The sequence below is a fragment of the Fundulus heteroclitus genome, chromosome 17, assembly GCF_011125445.2.
Source record: "Fundulus heteroclitus isolate FHET01 chromosome 17, MU-UCD_Fhet_4.1, whole genome shotgun sequence".
Classification (NCBI taxonomy): domain Eukaryota; kingdom Metazoa; phylum Chordata; class Actinopteri; order Cyprinodontiformes; family Fundulidae; genus Fundulus; species Fundulus heteroclitus.
The window spans coordinates 25,594,701-25,612,368 of NC_046377.1; the positions used below are offsets into that span (position 1 = coordinate 25,594,701).

At 51.4% G+C, this 17,668-nt stretch overlaps 1 protein-coding gene across 1 annotated transcript in view; it reads right to left on the minus strand.

Annotated features, from left to right (window-relative positions):
• Positions 1-11,450, minus strand: part of stab2 (stabilin 2) — a 30,722-nt gene extending 19,272 nt beyond the window's left edge. The window contains exons 1-22 of the mRNA XM_036149377.1: positions 11,346-11,450; positions 10,007-10,131; positions 9,803-9,918; positions 8,245-8,330; positions 7,301-7,367; positions 7,134-7,229; positions 6,696-6,818; positions 5,937-6,133; positions 4,867-4,994; positions 4,647-4,780; positions 4,235-4,314; positions 4,007-4,156; positions 3,244-3,387; positions 3,109-3,171; positions 2,252-2,368; positions 1,736-1,789; positions 1,586-1,666; positions 1,325-1,477; positions 578-637; positions 405-503; positions 249-335; positions 70-181 (exon numbers count right to left, since the gene is read on the minus strand). Of these exons, the coding sequence (XP_036005270.1) occupies positions 70-181; positions 249-335; positions 405-503; positions 578-637; positions 1,325-1,477; positions 1,586-1,666; positions 1,736-1,789; positions 2,252-2,368; positions 3,109-3,171; positions 3,244-3,387; positions 4,007-4,156; positions 4,235-4,314; positions 4,647-4,780; positions 4,867-4,994; positions 5,937-6,133; positions 6,696-6,818; positions 7,134-7,229; positions 7,301-7,367; positions 8,245-8,330; positions 9,803-9,918; positions 10,007-10,131; positions 11,346-11,414 (2,341 nt within the window). The 5' untranslated portion in view covers positions 11,415-11,450. The remainder of the gene's footprint in view (positions 1-69; positions 182-248; positions 336-404; positions 504-577; positions 638-1,324; positions 1,478-1,585; positions 1,667-1,735; positions 1,790-2,251; positions 2,369-3,108; positions 3,172-3,243; positions 3,388-4,006; positions 4,157-4,234; positions 4,315-4,646; positions 4,781-4,866; positions 4,995-5,936; positions 6,134-6,695; positions 6,819-7,133; positions 7,230-7,300; positions 7,368-8,244; positions 8,331-9,802; positions 9,919-10,006; positions 10,132-11,345) is intronic.
• Between the last annotated feature and the right edge of the window lie 6,218 nt (positions 11,451-17,668).

The following is a 17,668-nucleotide window of genomic DNA, read 5'->3' on the forward strand; positions in this document are numbered from 1 at the left end:
GACAGACAGGTGAGGGTTGACACAGGTAGCTGTTGTCACCCAAACCAGCAGCACACAACCATGACCTACTTCTGTCGCAGTTTGGACCGTATTTGCTGGAGGAGGAGCAGTACTGGCAGCGAGAGCCTCTGAAGCTTGGGTCACAGACACACGAGCCATTTCCTCCAATGCCTTCCATGCACTGAACAAGAACATCTCTGCTTAAAACCACGTAGGTGTTCTCCAGACCTGTGCAGGCAGAAGGTTACCTGGCCGTGTCCGGAGCAGGGCGCCTGATAGCCTCCTGGACAGGGAGCGCAGTCTGGACCGTAGAAGCCTTTACAACACGCTGCAGTCTGAACACACACAGGTACATTAATGCTCCAGTCTGGTCCTGCATCATCACACGCTGAAGGCTGCAGTACCGTCACGGTCACGTTGCAGGAGGGCGAGCAGCCTCTGGATGTCAACCTGAGGGCCGGTGTAGAGGACCAGGTGTAAACACAGCCGGAGGTGAAGGAGCCCTGGTCACCACAGACAGATCAGCGTTTATACGTCACACAGACAGACAGGAGGAGGTCCAGAGGAGGCTTCTTACCGTGTAGACTCCTGATGAGCACTGCGACAGGTGCACCTTGGAACAACTGACACATTTACCCTGAAAACACACGGGATTAGAACCGGCAGCTCAGATGTGTCACTATGCAAAAAATCACTTCATCCCTCCTTAAATCCAACCGCTACTGGTCCACTGCCCGCTCATTTACTCAGGCTGAGCTCTGGGCTTTGACTAGGCCATTGTAGCAGCTACGTTTGGATCGTGGTTCTGTTGATGACTCAAACCGGACCGAGCTGCTGGACTCGCCTGGTTTAGTCTGCTGCAGGACTGCAGCTGCAGAACAAGCTAAGCTAAGAGGACGTTGTCCCAGAAGTCTGCTCCGTCCTCCAGGAGCAGCTCTGCTGACCTCAGTCCTGCTGCCATCTTGGTTCTGGTATAAAGAGGTTTTCTCCTTCAACCCTTAACCTGCTGAGACCTGCAGACTCTGAGGTGGAGCTCCTAGTTTCTGCTCTGATCTTGGGCTGAAGCTGCTGGAAGGGTTCAGCTGCTGAGATGTTCTCCTCTCTGCAGGACGATGGACTTCAGGTGGATGATCCACGCTGAGCAGAACGGTCACTCTGACACATTCTGGAGCTGCTGATACTGACGATGATCAGCTGATGGATGTTTCTGACCTGCGTTACTCAATGCTTTCTTTGACCTGACTGACCGTAGTTAGTTTTTCACACGCGGCTTCTGGATTCGTTTCAGCCCAAAACATCTGCAGATTGCCCGTGAAGGCCTCACCTTAACGGTCCTGGTCTCTGTGGAGTCACACCTGTGGGGCAGCAGAGGTTGGATGGAGGCTGGAGTCAGGACTCCATCCATCACATACAGACGTCCATTGCTGGCCTCCACGGCCGCCTCCAGGACGGCCGCTCCGTTCACCAGAATCTGACCCTGGACCAGCAGGAGGACAGAGCAGGCCGGCAGGTTTACGGTGAAATAATGATTCACATGTTTGATGCTGGGAGAACCTGTCAGTCAGAAGGTAAGACCCAAACGTACGTTTTCTGTCAGATTGATGAGCAGGGCCTGGTTGGCCATGGTCCTCACGGTGGGGCTGGATACGATGTTATAGACCTCCAGCTGCAGGACAGCAGACATCAGAGGAGTCGACCATCAGAGGATCGGAGGAGGCAGGCGGCTCGTACTCACCGAGGTGGACGGCACGATGTGGTTCCTGAGGAGCTCCACCAGCTTGGTGCGACCCTGGGGGTTCAGAGAGATTACGAGGGATTTCAGTCTCAGGAGGTCCTCAGGAGGTTCCTCAGGAGGTCCCTCAGGAGGTCCCTCAGGAGGTCCCTCAGGAGGTTCCTCAGGAGGTTCCTCAGGAGGTCCCTCAGGAGGTCCCTCAGGAGGTCCCTCAGGAGGTTCCTCAGGAGGTTCCTCAGGAGGTCCCTCAGGAGGTCCCTCAGGAGGTTCCTCAGGAGGTTCCTCAGGAGGTTCCTCAGGAGGTCCCTCAGGAGGTCCCTCAGGAGGTTCCTCAGGAGGTTCCTCAGGAGGTTCCTCAGGAGGTCCCTCAGGAGGTCCCTCAGGAGGTTCCTCAGGAGGTTCCTCAGGAGGTCCCTCAGGAGGTCCCTCAGGAGGTTCCTCAGGAGGTTCCTCAGGAGGTTCCTCAGGAGGTCCCTCAGGAGCTCCCTCAGGAGCTCCCTCAGGAGGTCAGGAGCTTACCTTTGCGCTGCGCAGGAACTGCAAGTGTCCCTCCTTCATGGCATCGAAGGCTGCAGCAGTGGGAGTGAAGACCGTGACGGGTCCTGGAAGGTCCATCACAGACGCCAGGTCCGTTTCCTGCAAACACAGATGGGACAGTCGTCTCCAGTCTGTTTAACACGTCCAGTGAAGAAGGTTAGATGTTCCATCTGTAAAGACCCAGAACTGTTACCAGAGCAAAACAGAAGGTCCTCCTGCAGAAGATGAACTCCATCCTGCAGTCATGACCCAAAGTGCTTAAGAAGAAGGGAACTTCTTTGTTTTTATGCAAAACCTCTTCAAGAAACCAGGACCAGAATCATCAGAGAAGTTCTGATATTTTCACCAAGAGGATCCAAATAAAGTCCAAAACTAACCAGCAGACAAAATGACAGCAAATAAATCTCATGAAGTGGGTAAAAGTTTATAAAAGGATGAAATGGAGCCGAGACAAAACCCTGAATCCCCAAAAAACCCGAAACCTGGAGGCCTGGTCCAAAGCTAAATGCCAGACTAGCAGAACCGACAAGATGATCCCAAACTAGAACAACCTTTGTTAAAACGACTCTAATAAACATCTGAAAGAGAACAAAATGAGTCAGCAGACTAATTTAGGACCGGCCTTAAAACAAGTCGTCATCCAAGTCTGGAACCAGAGTCCTGATGGCCATCAGGACATCATCTAGCAGGAGGAATAGTGGAATATTAAGAGAAAAGCCTCTATGGTCCACAGCAGACCCCAGCAACCTCCAAACAAGGTCCTGGTGTCTCCATTAAAGGCAGATGAAGCAACAGAAGATGCTGAGAACCACTGAAGACAAAGTCATTAATTACTGCACCTCCAGGAGGGACTTGAACGTCTCCAGTTTTCCGTAGTCAGAGATGATGGTCATCAGATTCTCCTGTAGAAGAACATCATGGTGTTAGAGTCCACATGTTGAGGACCAGAGATCTGCAACCAGGGAAGGTCTCACATGGGGTCTGCTCTCCACGGTGGCGGGGACACTGTCCATCAGCTTGCTGATGATGTGGATGACGCCGTTGGATGCTGCCAGGTCGGACTGGATGATGCTTCCTCTCCTCCTGCTGCCGTGGATGCGGATTGTCAGCTGGCCGTCCTGAAGTTACACAAACGAGATGGTTCAGAAGACATCTCTGCTGTCCTCCATCTCAGGGAGGAGCCTCTGCCACAGTGACATCTTTGTAAAATCACCACGACAAAGTCAGGATAACAAGAAATCAACCTGGGTTAGATCCCTCAGCATTAAGCCTGGTCCACCATCAGTCACTTTCAGTTTTATGCTGATGATATTAAACTTATTAGCCTGATCTAGAGACTCCACCTCCTGTTGGAGCTCCTCTACTTATGCCCATGGACCATGGTGGACCTGTCTGACTACTGGGGAAGCTCCTTCTAGCTGCTTGTGTGAAGGATCTAGTTCTTTTAGTCCTGATCCCTGGATCAGATCCTGATCCCTGGATCAGGATCTGATCCCTGGATCAGGATCTGATCCCTGGATCAGGACCATGGGTGAAGGAGCACAGATGGAGCGGTGAACCAGAGTTTCCTCTATCGTCTCAGCTCCTCCTTGACCACCACAGACAGAAGGGAGCCTCAAAAAGGACAGATCTGTTTCCGTGTCTCGGTCAGTGATAAGCTATGAATCTATCAGAGGAGAACACAGCCTGTTTATGTCTCTTTCAGGTGCTCCTGTCCTGCTGGAACCGGTTCCTCACCCTATCAGACGTTTCCGTCTCTCCGGATTTTCCTGACAGCATGTAGAAGACGGAGGTTTTCTTCAGAGTGGAGGACGGTATTGCACCAGCAACCAGGTGCATGTTACACAGGTACTTGGCTTTGGACGAGTCTGCAGTCAGAGTCTTTATCTGGAAAACAGCAGCGCAGGAATCAGCAAAGTTCCCGGAACCAGAGCAGGTGCTGGTTCTCTGAAGCACTGGACTCACTGAAAGTCCCCTGAAGCCTTTATTGACCGGAACAAAAACCGTGAAGGGACCCAAGTTCTGCAGGGGCCACGACACAGAACCTGAAAACACACACTTTGGTAAACTCAAAGTTCTGCTGACTCAGCACATCCTACAGTCCAGAGTCTGAATCTCTTTCAACCCAGCGGATCGGGTCACACCAGCAGAACCGGTCCAGATATGGACCTGGACTACGGTTCTGACTAACGAGGAAGAAACTGAGACAGGATGTAGACTCCTGACTTCCAGGAATAAACTGCTTTATTTAACGGTGACTGCTTGGTGTGGAACCAGAACCGGTGTTCCTCAAAGGTTCTGGAGCTGCAGGGAAGTTTATTCCTGGCTTTATTAATTTATTATGAGACTTTAATGCTGCTGAGGATGAAGGAGTCACCGAACAGAGCGATGGCGTTGCTCAGCTGGCCGCTCCACTCCTTCCCAGGCTGAGTGTTCAGTTCCCTCAGTCTCTCCATGATGTTCCCAAAGCAAAGCTGGCCGTTCCCCACGTACCCCGGCAGACAGCTGCACCTGAGGAGGGAAGCAGCGGCACGTTCAGGTGTGCCTGCAGGTGTGCCTGCAGGTGACGCTGAGGTAAAGCAGGTAACGGGACTGACTGGACTTGGCCCGGTCCCGCTGTGGTGCAGTTGGCGTTCCGGTGGCAGGAACCGGGCTGGCAGGCGTCCTTCAGGCTGCAGCTTCCATCTGCCAGCGGCTCAAAGCCCGGCAGACACTCACAGTGAGACTGAAACAGAATTAAAAACCAACATTGAGGAACGATCTGCCGCCCCCTGCAGGCCCTGCTCTGCATTACAGCCTCTGCCTGTTCCTGACGCTGGTTCCTGACCAAGAACCGGATCCTGACCAAGAACCGGATCCTGCCCCTGAGCCCTTAGCTAAAAGCTTCCCTTCCAGATTTTTCCAGATCTGGATCAGAACCTACAGAAATCCGCTCCGGATGGCGTTGCCTCCCCTGATTCCGGCTCTGGGTCGTGAAAGAGCAGGACTGTATCCTGGTTCTGATCTCAGATCTGTTCCTGTTAGTGTTCTGATCTGGAACGGTAGTTCTAAGCTGGTTCTGAAGGAATTAAATTAATTGAACTGGACTGGATCAAACTTCCCCTGAACTCGTTGCTACTCCTGATCCTGATCCTGATCCTGATCCTGTTCCTGATCCTGATCCTGATCCTGATCCTGATCCTGATCCACATCCGGACCTGAATGACGATGCTGATCCCATCCTGGGCTTATCTTTGTTAAAATAAAAATGGGCACGGGGGGGGGGGGGATTAGATCACCCCCAGTAGATCAGAAATGAATCAGATAATCTGAAGTTAGTTCTAAAGAAATATAATTCATTTATCAGAATTAAAATATTATCAGCTATAAATTTCCACTATCCTGCTCCTGATCTCAACATTCTTCCTAATTTATTTCATTTTTTATTTTAATCTGAGGTTTTAGTCCTTTTTGTTTTTCCTGTTTTTATCCTGAGTGGTTCAGCTCCAGAACCGGACCTCTGGCCTCCTCCTGATCTCCTGATCTCCTGGATGTGACCCCTCCCTGACTCCGTACCTCCTGCCTCTCCTCCTGATCCCTCAGACTGCTGATGTTCCAGCTCCGGTTCTGATCTGGTCTCTAATCTGCAGCCGGGTCGGTTCTCCTCCCTGGCCCGGAACAATCTTACCTTTCCGGGTCCGTCGTAGACGCAGCGGCCCGACCCGGCGGAGCAGCCTCCGTTCTCGGTCTGGCAGGGATTGACGGGCATGCAGACCCGCCCGTCTCCGCTGTAGCCCTGGTTGCAGGCACACTGGTGCTGGTCGGGTCCGGTGTGGACGCAGGAGGCCTGGGCGTGGCACACCGGCTGGAGGCACGGGTTCTTGGCTGTGGAGGACCGGAGGAACATGGTGAGTGTGGAGAGAAGGTCCAGGTGTTCTGCAGGTGTGGTGGAGATCAGCCATGGTTCCACGTTACTCCGTGTTTCTACAGAAAACTGAGGAACTCTTCATCGGCGTCTGCAGGTCGTTCCTGCAGGAACGTTTCAGAAACGTCTTCCTAAATTATGGAGTCGACTCTGATCTGCTGGATCTCAGCTTCTGGACCAGGTTCTGACTCTTGGAGATGATCCCAGTCTGTTGGTTCCTGTTCCTTCATCTGCTCTTAGAGGTCCAACATGGCCGTGTTCTGACCTGAGGAAGGCGTTGGTTCTGATGGCGATGGTACCGTGGATGGTACCCCACTGAAGCTGGGCAAGCTCTGCACCGGTGGCACCACGGTTCTGCAGGAGGAGGAGGCTCCCCGGCTTTCTGAACCCTCTTGGACCCTGCTGGTCATTCAGGAGCCTTTGACCCTCCAGAACAACCAGCCTGCTGATGAGATGCGGCTGATCTGGCACCAGAACCTGCTTCGGTTCTAGATGACGGTTTCTGGAGGAGTTTGAACTCACGTAAACACTGAGGTCCAGATTTCTCAAAGCCGGGCAAACACTGACACGCCAGCCGTCCCGTCAGAGCTTCTTCTATGCAGCGAGAGTTCTGCTGGCAGCTGAGGGCCGCGCACTCCGGCAGCTCTGAAAGGCAAGAAGTCAACGGTCAGCTGGCGTGGAACCGGCAACTACAGGTTCTAATCACACACTGCTGTAAGCAGAAACCAGGAACGGGTCTGGAGTCAGGAGACGGAGGAGAACCACATGAAGGAACTCCTCCAGCTCCTCCACCAGAGGAGGAGGTGAAACGTCTCCAAGATGTAAAGACATGACGGGCAGCCGGAGACATCTCTAGGTACGGGTTCTAGTTCATTAAAGAGACGGAACCACCTGGAACGTCTGCTCCAGGTGTGCTTACCTGTCTGCTCCACAGGTGCAGGTAGCAGCAGAGGGACTTACCCTGGTCACAGCTGGGACCTCTGTAGCCAGAGAAGCAGGTGCAGCGGCCGTCCCCGTTCAGTCCAGAAGCACACAGACCGTGGACACACCTGCACTCTGAGACACAACAGCAGCAGGTGAGCCACGGCGGGACCGGCTGAGGTCCACACGGTGGGGTGTGACCGTACCTGAGCCACAGGTGGGGCCGTAACGTCCAGGTGCGCAGTCCTCACATGCAGTTCCAGCAAAGCCATCCTGGACCAGACAAAGACACCATGAGCACCTGAAGCCCCAAAGACTCGTTCTCAGTGGGGTCTGAAGGGTTCTGCTGCTCTCTCTGGGTCAGTCAGAAGGTTCTGTGGTTCCGTCCTGGAGGCAGTTTTAGTAACCCTAAAGGTTCGCTGCTTGGCTTCCTGAGAAGAACCTTCCAGAACTTCCAAAAAAGTAAAAAAAACAACAACTGGACTTTTTTCTGAAGTTTGAAGACGTTTCGCTTCTCCTCCAGAAAGATTTCTCAGTTGAAAGTTCTGGACTAGTGAGGAGCTCCAAGCTTTACAGTGCTGCCCAGCAAAGACCTCGTTCTGGTTTACCTGCAGATTAACCTGGAACAGGTAATCTCTTAGTAACGGGGAGTCGTTAAGGTCGTTACTGGCCTGCAGGAGCCATGCTGTGATCACCTGCAGGAGGTGAGGTTACCTTCTTTAGAATGACCGTGACCTGGATGATCTTCACCAGCACCGGCGTCCAGAGATGCTGTCCTCCAGATTTTAGATGCATCTGATTCTAACGGCTGAGCCAGCAGGTTCTGCTGGGTTCTGGAATGACCCGTGCACTTCAGCCAGCCGCGTGGAACCAGAGAAACATCTAGAACATGCAGGACGCCATCCTCTGCACGGTGGCGTGCATCTGTGTGATGTCACCAGGTGTGTGTGTCCCCAGGTGTGTGATGTCCCCAGGTGTGTGATGTCCCCAGGTGTGTGTGTCACCAGGTGTGTGTGTGTCCCCAGGTGTGTGTCCCCAGGTGTGTTTGTTCCCAGGTGTGTGATGTCACCAGGTGTGTGATGTCACCAGGTGTGTGATGTCCCCAGGTGTGTTTGTCCCCAGGTGTGTGATGTCCCCAGGTGTGTGTCACCTGGCAGCTGCAGGTGCCGTTCCCTCCCAGCCCGTCGGAGCAGAACCCTCTGCTGCTGCAGGGTCGGTCGGCCCGATCGGGACACTCTGAAACACAAAGACAGGAAGCTGAGCGTGTGTCCTCCTCTTCCTCCTCTTCCTCTCCTTCCTGTCCCCAGCCTCCATGTCCTCCCCCCCAGTGCCTCAACAGCTTCCTCAGGTTTTAGGACTCCCACTTTCGCTGTGAAAGTTCTGTTTAGATGGTGGGTTCTGTTTGGGAACAGAACCAGGAAAATACTGATCCCAGATGCAGCAGAACCTGGACTGAGGATGGCTCCGTCTGAACCCAGATCAGAAACTTTTTTCATCAGCAATGTTTAACAGTAACAGAAAATTAGCATGAAAGATCCAATAAACCCTAACAAACACCAGTCCGTTAAATGAAATACTAATAAATAAAATAAATCAATAAAACACAAAGCATAAGTAGAACCGTACCCTGAACACTTCATGTTCCCTGGTACCGCATCATCACGGTAGACGGTTTACCTGTGATCCTGATAGACCAGGTGAGACAGAGCAGGTGAGACAGAACAGGTGAGACAGAGCAAGTGAGACAGAACAGGTGAGACAGAGCAGGTGAGACAGAGCAGGTGAGACCAGGTGAGACAGAACAGGTGAGACAGAACATGTGAGACAGAGCAGGTGAGACAGAACATGTGAGACAGAGCAGGTGAGACGGAACAGGTGAGACAGAACATGTGAGACAGAGCAGGTGAGACCAGGTGAGACAGAACAGGTGAGACAGAGCAGGTGAGACCAGGTGAGACAGAACAGGTGAGACAGAACATGTGAGACAGAGCAGGTGAGACAGAACAGGTGAGACAGAACATGTGAGACAGAGCAGGTGAGACAGAACATGTGAGACAGAGCAGGTCAGACAGAACAGGTGAGACCAGATGAGACAGAGCAGGAATTATCTGCAGGCAGCGTAACGTTCCTACTTCCAGTCTTCTGTCCAAACCAATCGAGTGAATGGTCACATGGTCACATGGTGAACACGGACCAATCAAGCACCTTTCTGACCCATCTCGCTCCTTTAAGGATGACAGAAAGAGATGTGGTCCTGAGACACTTTGATTGGGTCCAGGGATGGAGGTCTGCTGTCTACCAGCAGGGGGCGCTGTTCTCCAGGTGTCAGAAAGCTTATTTTATCTGTGAGACCTTGAAGCTGGTCTGACAGCAGATCTGGTTTCTGTCTGCAGAGAGGAAGGAAGTCCTGATCCTGGAGGACGGTCTGCATCCTGCAGGACGCGCTCTGTGTCACGAGTCGCCTGGAAATGATGCCGAGGGTCAGGCTGCTGCGTCCTGACGGCCTGCGGCGCCGCAGCACCAGGTTCTGGACCAGAACCTCCCTGCTGGTTCTGGTCCATTCGTTGGTCACAGTTTTATCCATCAGGCTGACAGCTAAAGACCAACAAATGTCCTGAACTGACCGTGGTTCCTGCTCCATGAGCGTGAAGCTAGCGTCACCAGGTGGAACCAAACCTTCTAAGCACCTTTGAGCAGAACCTACTGACCCATGCAGTCCGGTCCCCAGTAACCTGGACAGCAGCTCTTCACCTGCACCTCCCTGAAGCACTCGAAGGAGCAGCCCTTGATGGCTAGCTTGAAGCTGCTGGTCTTCACGTCGTACCTGCAGGACAGGAGAACCGGAAGGTCAACAAAAGCCAGCGGAACCGGATCTCTCCGTCCTCTACCAGAACATCTCAGGTGTGGCTCACCTGCAGCTGGAGGTCACGCCTCCTGGAGTCCTTTTGTATCCTGATGGACAGGGAACCAGCCGGGAGATGCTGCAGGAATGACAGGCCGTCTGCGTCCTCAGCACCGTTGTGTTCAAGCAGAAGTTCTGCCAGAAACAAGCAGAACCTTTTCACCTCCAAACAGAACCAGCATGCTCAGAAAATGCTATGAAGTGACGGCAGAAGACCCTCATGGACCCCTGGACCTGTCCTCAGCTAACCCTGACGCCGCATCGCTTCAGAACATCGACAAAGATCCAAACGTGACGCTACGACAGCCGGTCACCGTGTCTGAAACAGGAGAGGTTCTGGTGGTTCTGATGGTCCAGGGCCCGGCTTGCCATGGTCCTCAGCACCACACTCCCTGGACAGCTGGAGATGAAAGCGTCTGCTGGAGCAGAAACAGGAAGCGAGGCTAATCGCTCTAACTGCTGCTTATCTGCTGCATCGGTTCCTCCCAGAAAGGTCCAGAAAGGCCCGGCTCACCCCGCTGTCAGAAACATCTACATGAGGGGCGTCCACGGGGGGCCGGGGCCATGCGGGCCCTCAGAACCGTGTCAGGATGACGAGAGGCCATCCAGTCATTAATCTGGGCTAAAAGGAGCAACGGTTTGACTAAAAAGTCGTTTCTAGAACAATAAAACAGGAAAATAAGCTGAAAGGAGAAATACGTTAGCTCCTTCATTCATTCAAGAAAAACTGAAATTCATTTTAATCATCGCTGGAAAACAACGGGGCCCCTGAGTCCTTCAGCGCCGGGATCCTGGCCCACCTGCAGAAAGTTTGGACACCCCTGATCCACAGGAACCCCAGGGATGAACCGGACCTACAGATGTAGCAGCAGCGGTTCTGTTGATGACCCGCTTTGGACCACCTTTCAACACGTTGGCCTGCAGAGGAGGAGCCCACAGCCTCCTGCCTCCACCACCGTGCTACATGCAGATGGTCTGAGGTCCTGCTCTGCTGTGTCCTAGTAGAACCACGTCTGCAGGAAGCAGAGAAGGCCCGGTCCCTGCAGCCAGGTTCTGCAGCCAGGTTCTGCAGCCAGGTTCTGCAGCCAGGTTCTGGGATGGTAGGAGCTTGGATCATCTCCTCTTCCAGAGCAACAGCTGCTGCCTTCAGGACCACATCTTCTCCAGGGACGTCCAGGACGGTGGAGAAGCACATTCCCAGTACCGGCTGAGGATGAGGAGGGTCCGGCTGCTGGATGGACCTACAGACCAAAGCCTCCCCCCTCCTGGTTCTGCAGGATCTCCTGGCACCAGGAGAACCTGCAGCGCTGCTGTTTCCGCCTGAGGAGAAGCTGGTGTTAGGATCTTACCTGCTGCGAGGCGGCCGGCGCCATCACCAGAGCAGCCAGCAGCAGCTGTAGCTGCAGGAGGACCTCCATCTCTTCTGGTCCCGGCCCGGCCCGGCTGCTCTTTTCAGGGCTTCCTCCTCCCGCCTCCTGCTTCCTGGAAGCTAATCTGGAGGGAAAAGTGCTGAGCTGCAGCTTCTGCACCAACACCCACAGGAAGACGGAGCTTCTCTAAACGCTAACCACAAACAAACGTTTCCGCATCGCCACACCAGACCAGTCGGGCCGCACAGCTGCTGTTCTGATGGTTCTGTTGATGTTTAAGGTTCTGTGGAAAGGTTCTGGTTCCATCGGCACTGATGATGATAATTATCAGAGGAGCCGGAACACTTTGGCTTTAAACATGCTGAACTGAGGAACCTCGTGGTTCTTTTCCACTGAGGTTCCACATTTATCCTCTTTTAGTTCTGCATGATTACATCTTTTATCACAAATTCAGTCAGATGTTCTGATCCAACTGTTGCTCAGAACCCGAGTCCTGTTAAGCTACTCGGCCCGATGCAGCAGATGGAACCAGGTACCAGCATCAAGAAATAATCCATAAATCCTGATGAATCCAATCAGTTACTTCGACTGCAGTCATGTCTTGATGACATCAAAAGCTGGATGACTTTAAATTTCCTGCATTTAAATTCTGACAAGACAGAAGTTGTAATCTTTGGGCCAGAGTCTTCAAAAAATAAACTTCTTAATCAATCACTTAATCTGGATGGCATTAACCTGGCCTCTGGTAATAAAGTAAAAAATCTTGGTGTTATTTTTGACCAAGACATGTCATTTAAATCCCATATTAAACAGGTTTCCAGAGTTTCCTTTTTTCACCTCAGGAATATCGCCAAAATTACCCCTATTACCTCTATAGTTATGCTGCTATAGGCTTAGGCTGCTGGAGGACATCAGGGTCTAATTCTCTCTCTCTGCTGAGTTCTCCTACTGCTCTCCAATCTGCATTGTTTGTTGTTATTTCAGCTTTTAACTTTTTGTTCTCTGTCATTTTTCTCTTCATAGAAGGTACACCTGGTCTGGTGTTCTGTTAGCTGTGACATCATCAGGGGAGGCAGATCATCCTCTATTACCATCTAACATAGAAAGTACTCCTGGGTCAATGTGAGCTTCTGTGCTTTCTGTGTCTCTGCTCTGTCTTCTCTAACATAGAAAGTACTCCTGGGTCAATGTGAGCTTCTGAGCTTTCTGTGTCTCTGCTCTGTCTTCTCTAACATAGAAAGTACTCCTGGGTCAATGTGAGCTTCTGTGCTTTCTGTGTCTCTGCTCTGTCTTCTCTAACATAGAAAGTACTCCTGGGTCAATGTGAGCTTCTGTGCTTTCTGTGTCTCTGCTCTGTCTTCTCTAACATAGAAAGTACTCCTGGGTCAATGTGAGCTTCTGTGCTTTCTGTGTCTCTGCTCTGTCTTCTCTAACATAGAAAGTACTCCTGGGTCAATGTGAGCTTCTGTGCTTTCTGTGTCTCTGCTCTGTCTTCTCTAACATAGAAAGTACTCCTGGGTCAATGTGAGCTTCTGTGCTTTCTGTGTCTCTGCTCTGTCTTCTCTAACATAGAAAGTACTCCTGGGTCAATGTGAGCTTCTGAGCTTTCTGTGTCTCTGCTCTGTCTTCTCTAAGCCCCAGTGGGTGGAGGCAGATGAGCGTTCACACTGAGCCTGGTTCTGGTTCTGCTGGAGGTTCTCCTCCCTGTTAAAGGGGAGTTTTCCTCTCCACTGTCGCTTCACGCATGCTCAGTATGAGGGATTGCTGCAAAGCCATCAACAATGCAGACGACTGTCCACTGTGGAACGAGCCTTGAGATGACGTGTTGTGAATTGGTGCTATATGAATAAAACTGAATTTAATTTAATTGAATTAATTAAACGTTCTTAATTATCAGAACACCGGGAACGTCAGGAATTGACGTTCGGCTCGTAAATTCAGGTTCCTCTGAGTAGAACAGCTGGACTAACCAGTGAACGTTGAGGAAATCACTGCAGGCAGCCTCAGGTTGGGCCTCAGTCCCACCAAGTGTCCCGGATGGAGCCGGTCCAGTTGGGTTTTAGAATAGCAGGAAATCCTGGAGTGTAAATAGGAACCTCCGGTTTGTTTTCCCTGAAACGTTCTGCTGTGTCATCAAACACGGCTGATAACAGCGAGTCTTCCTGCTGACTCAGAGAACCTAACGAGTCAGCAGCCCAGAACCAGAACAAAACAACCCATCTGTCCCAGAGGAGGAGAACAGAGACTTTTGTCCTCAGAGGTCAGGACCAGGAGAACGTGGAAATGTTCCCTGAAACATTTAGATTACTTTGGGTTCTGGAGGTTTTATAGAAGTGAAACCAGTTTTATGGACTTAAAGAGAGCTTCAGTTCTCGACCTGCAGCCAATGATCTGACCTGACTTATAAGGCAGAAGAAATTACAGCACACTGAGGAACATCAGCAAAGTTCTCTCTCTGGTTCTTTTGTTTGGGTTTGGGTTTGGGCTGGACCTTTCTGGGGTTCTCCACAGCAGATCATAACCTGGTGTTCTGGTTTCAGGTCCTTCAGAGGTGACCTAACCTGCTGTCCCATCCAGAACCTCCTCAGGCTCACCTGGGTCAACCAAACCCAAACCCTGAAACCTGGAACCCTGTAAACGTCACAGGAGCACAGGCAGAACCTCACGGCGTGGAGGCTGAACAGGTGACCTGCTGCAGAACCTGGACCTTCTGAGGGTTTTCACATAATTACAGGAACTCTGCGCCTGGTTCTCCAGACTGATTAACTGTGGAACCCAGTCTGTGGTCTGCACCAGAACCGACCCGGAGCTGCACCTGAAGGTTGAATCAGTCATGAGCTGCTGAGAAGACCGCAGGACGAGGTCCAGGCAAAACATTACGACCAGCAATGATACTGTGGCGGATGCAGCCGCTACACACTGTGTGTTCTGCTCCTTTGGACCAGAACCAGCTGGAATTCAGAACTGACAAAGGTTCTAGTCAGAGTGGCTCATGTTACTCTGAGCTACCTCTATAGTTATGCTGCTATAGGCTTAGGCTACTGGAGGACATCAGGGTCTATTTCTCTCTGCTGAGTTCTCCTACTGCTCTCCAATCTGCATTGTTTGTTGGTATTTCAGCTTTTAACTTTTTGTTCTCTCTCTTTTTTCTTCATAGAAGATTGCTGCAAAGCCATCAACAATGCAGACGACTCTCCCTGTGGCTCTACGGTTCTCCAGGAGTGAATGCTGCTTGGAGAGACTTTGATGCAATCAACTGGTTTCCTTATATAGGAAATATTTGACCAATCTGTATAATATAATTGATTTTTACTTTATAAAGTGCGTCGAGATGACATGTTTCATGAATTGGTGCTATATAAATAAAATAAAATGGAATTGAATTGAACCAGCATTAACATCTTCAGCATCAGAGGTGTTTGACTTGGACAGGGACATCTCCACCATAATGTGGTCATAATGTTTTGCCTGACCGATGCTTGGGAACACGTAGCCGTTCCCTGGAGAACATTGTCTGCCAGAACCTCTCCTGGATCTTTGTTGGAACCTCAGAAGTTTTCCCAGCCAGCAGCAGATGAGGTCTCAGAGGAAGCTTCACACCAGAACATCTGAAGTCAGGGCCTGGACATTCGGCCCGGTTCTTCTGGACTGGCCCGGTTCTTCTGGACGTTAGGCCCCTGTTCTGGACTGGCCCGGTTCTTCTGGACTGGCCCGGCCAATCAGAAGCTGGTTCTCCCAGACCCACTCCACATCTCAGGACCATAGAGGTCCGTCTCCAGAACCTTCACTGCTGTGGATGAAGTTCTGATCCAGCTGTTGATCTCCTGCTGGAGATTCTGGACCTGACTGACGCAGAGTCTCTGACCACGATTAACCAGAACCAACAAACGGACATAAAGTTCTGTACATATAAATAAAGTTTATTGACAAAACGTATAAATTCCTCCCTACTTTTCCTGGTTTGTTCTGAGAACCTGGTCGGTAGGAAGGTCTGTAGAGTTGATGCATAGACCCGCAGCTCACCTGCAGAACTCAGGTGATCACCTGGAGAACTCAGGTGATCACCTGCAGAACTCAGGTGATCACCTGGAGAACTCAGGTGATCACCTGGAGAACTCAGGTGATCACCTGTGCTGAACAGGGAGGAGCCGATACAGATCTGAGACCTCGTGAATGTACTGGTACCTAAACTCAGAGGTTCTCCGGTTCTACAGGACCTGATGCCGGTGTGCCAGCACACAAACCGGCAGCAATATACCAGGACATGGATGTCAGCGGCATAAAGGAATCACCTGAAAGCACCTGGCGGCAGCAGGACGTTAAGCAGGGCGGAGCAGGAGGAGCTATGGAGGTCTCTCCAAATGAACCTGAGAGGGAACGTTTTCAGGAGGAACAGAATCAACACGAGCAATTTGAGAAAACACCTAAAAAAACACACAATGCTGAGTTCAGGAGTTTTCTAACCGTAAACAGCAATCCCCCAAGATTACAGCAATCCCCCAAGATTACAGCAATCCCCCAAGATTACAGCAATCCCCAGAGGAGGCAAAACCAGATTTTACCCCACGGCGGGTCGTCTTCTGGATCTGGACTCCAACGAGCCATCATAGATGTGTTTGATGAGCCGCCCCCGATGTGACAGGTTCCTTAAAGTTCTGTTCAACCTTTCTGTGGTTCTGGTGGTTCCAGAGCAGTAAACACAATCAGACAATAGTTCTACTCAGCTAAAAAACACAAAACAAAGTAGTTCTGTTTAGTAAAATGTACCTGATTAAAAACAAAGAGCTTAAACATTAGTTGTGTTGCTGCATTAGTTCTGGTATTAGTAGACGGAATCAGAAAGTACAGACATATAAGCACGTCTCAGGTTCTAAAGGGTTCTACGTCACCTCCCAGATAAAGTCCTAGTTTGGAGGAAGTCCGGTTCTTGCCTGAAGGCCGTCTACAGGTGTCGTCAGAACTCAGCGCTGCCAGTGACCTGCAGGTGTGCAGTCTGTTTCCAGATGTGACCAGGTGTGGACTTATTTACAGGTGTGATCCAGGTGTGCAGTCTGTTTCCAGGTGTGACCCAGGTGCGCAGTCTGCTTCCAGGTGTGACCCAGGTGTGGACTTATTTCCAGGTGTGACCCAGGTGTGCAATCGGTTTCCAGGTGTGGACTTATTTACAGGTGTGACCCAGGTGCGCAGTCTGCTTCCAGGTGTGACCCAGGTGTGGACTTATTTCCAGGTGTGACCCAGGTGTGCAGTCTATTTCCAGGTGTGACCCAGGTGTGGACTTATTTCCAGGTGTGACCCAGGTGTGCAGTCTGCTTCCAGGTGTGGGCTTATTTCCAGGTGTGACCCAGGTGTGCAGTCTGCTTCCAGGTGTGACCCAGGTGTGCAGTCTATTTCCAGGTGTGGACTTATTTACAGGTGTGACCCAGGTGTGCAGTCTGCTTCCAGGTGTGGGCTTATTTACAGGTGTGACCCAGGTGTGCAGTCTGCTTCCAGGTGTGGGCTTATTTACAGGTGTGCAGTCTATTTCCAGGTGTGGACTTATTTCCAGATGTGACCCAGGTGTGCAGTCTATTTCCAGGTGTGACCCAGTTGTGGACTTATTTACAGGTGTGACCCAGGTGTGCAGTCTGCTTCCAGGTGTGGGCTTATTTACAGGTGTGACCCAGGTGTGCAGTCTGCTTCCAGGTGTGGGCTTATTTACAGGTGTGCAGTCTATTTCCAGGTGTGGACTTATTTACAGGTGTGACCCAGTTGTGGACTTATTCCCAGATGTGACCCAGGTGTGCAGTCTGCTTCCAGGTGTGGGCTTATTTCCAGGTGTGACCCAGGTGTGCAGTGTGCTTCCAGGTGTGGACTTATTTACAGGTGTGACCCAGGTGTGCAGTCTGCTTCCAGGTGTGGGCTTATTTACAGGTGTGCAGTGTGCTTCCAGGTGTGACCCAGGTGTGCAGTCTATTTCCAGGTGTGGACTTATTTACAGGTGTGACCCAGGTGTGCAGTCTGCTTCCAGGTGTGGGCTTATTTACAGGTGTGACCCAGGTGTGCAGTCTGCTTCCAGGTGTGGGCTTATTTACAGGTGTGCAGTCTATTTCCAGGTGTGGACTTATTTCCAGATGTGACCCAGGTGTGCAGTCTATTTCCAGGTGTGACCCAGTTGTGGACTTATTTACAGGTGTGACCCAGGTGTGCAGTCTGCTTCCAGGTGTGGGCTTATTTACAGGTGTGACCCAGGTGTGCAGTCTGCTTCCAGGTGTGGGCTTATTTACAGGTGTGCAGTCTATTTCCAGGTGTGGACTTATTTACAG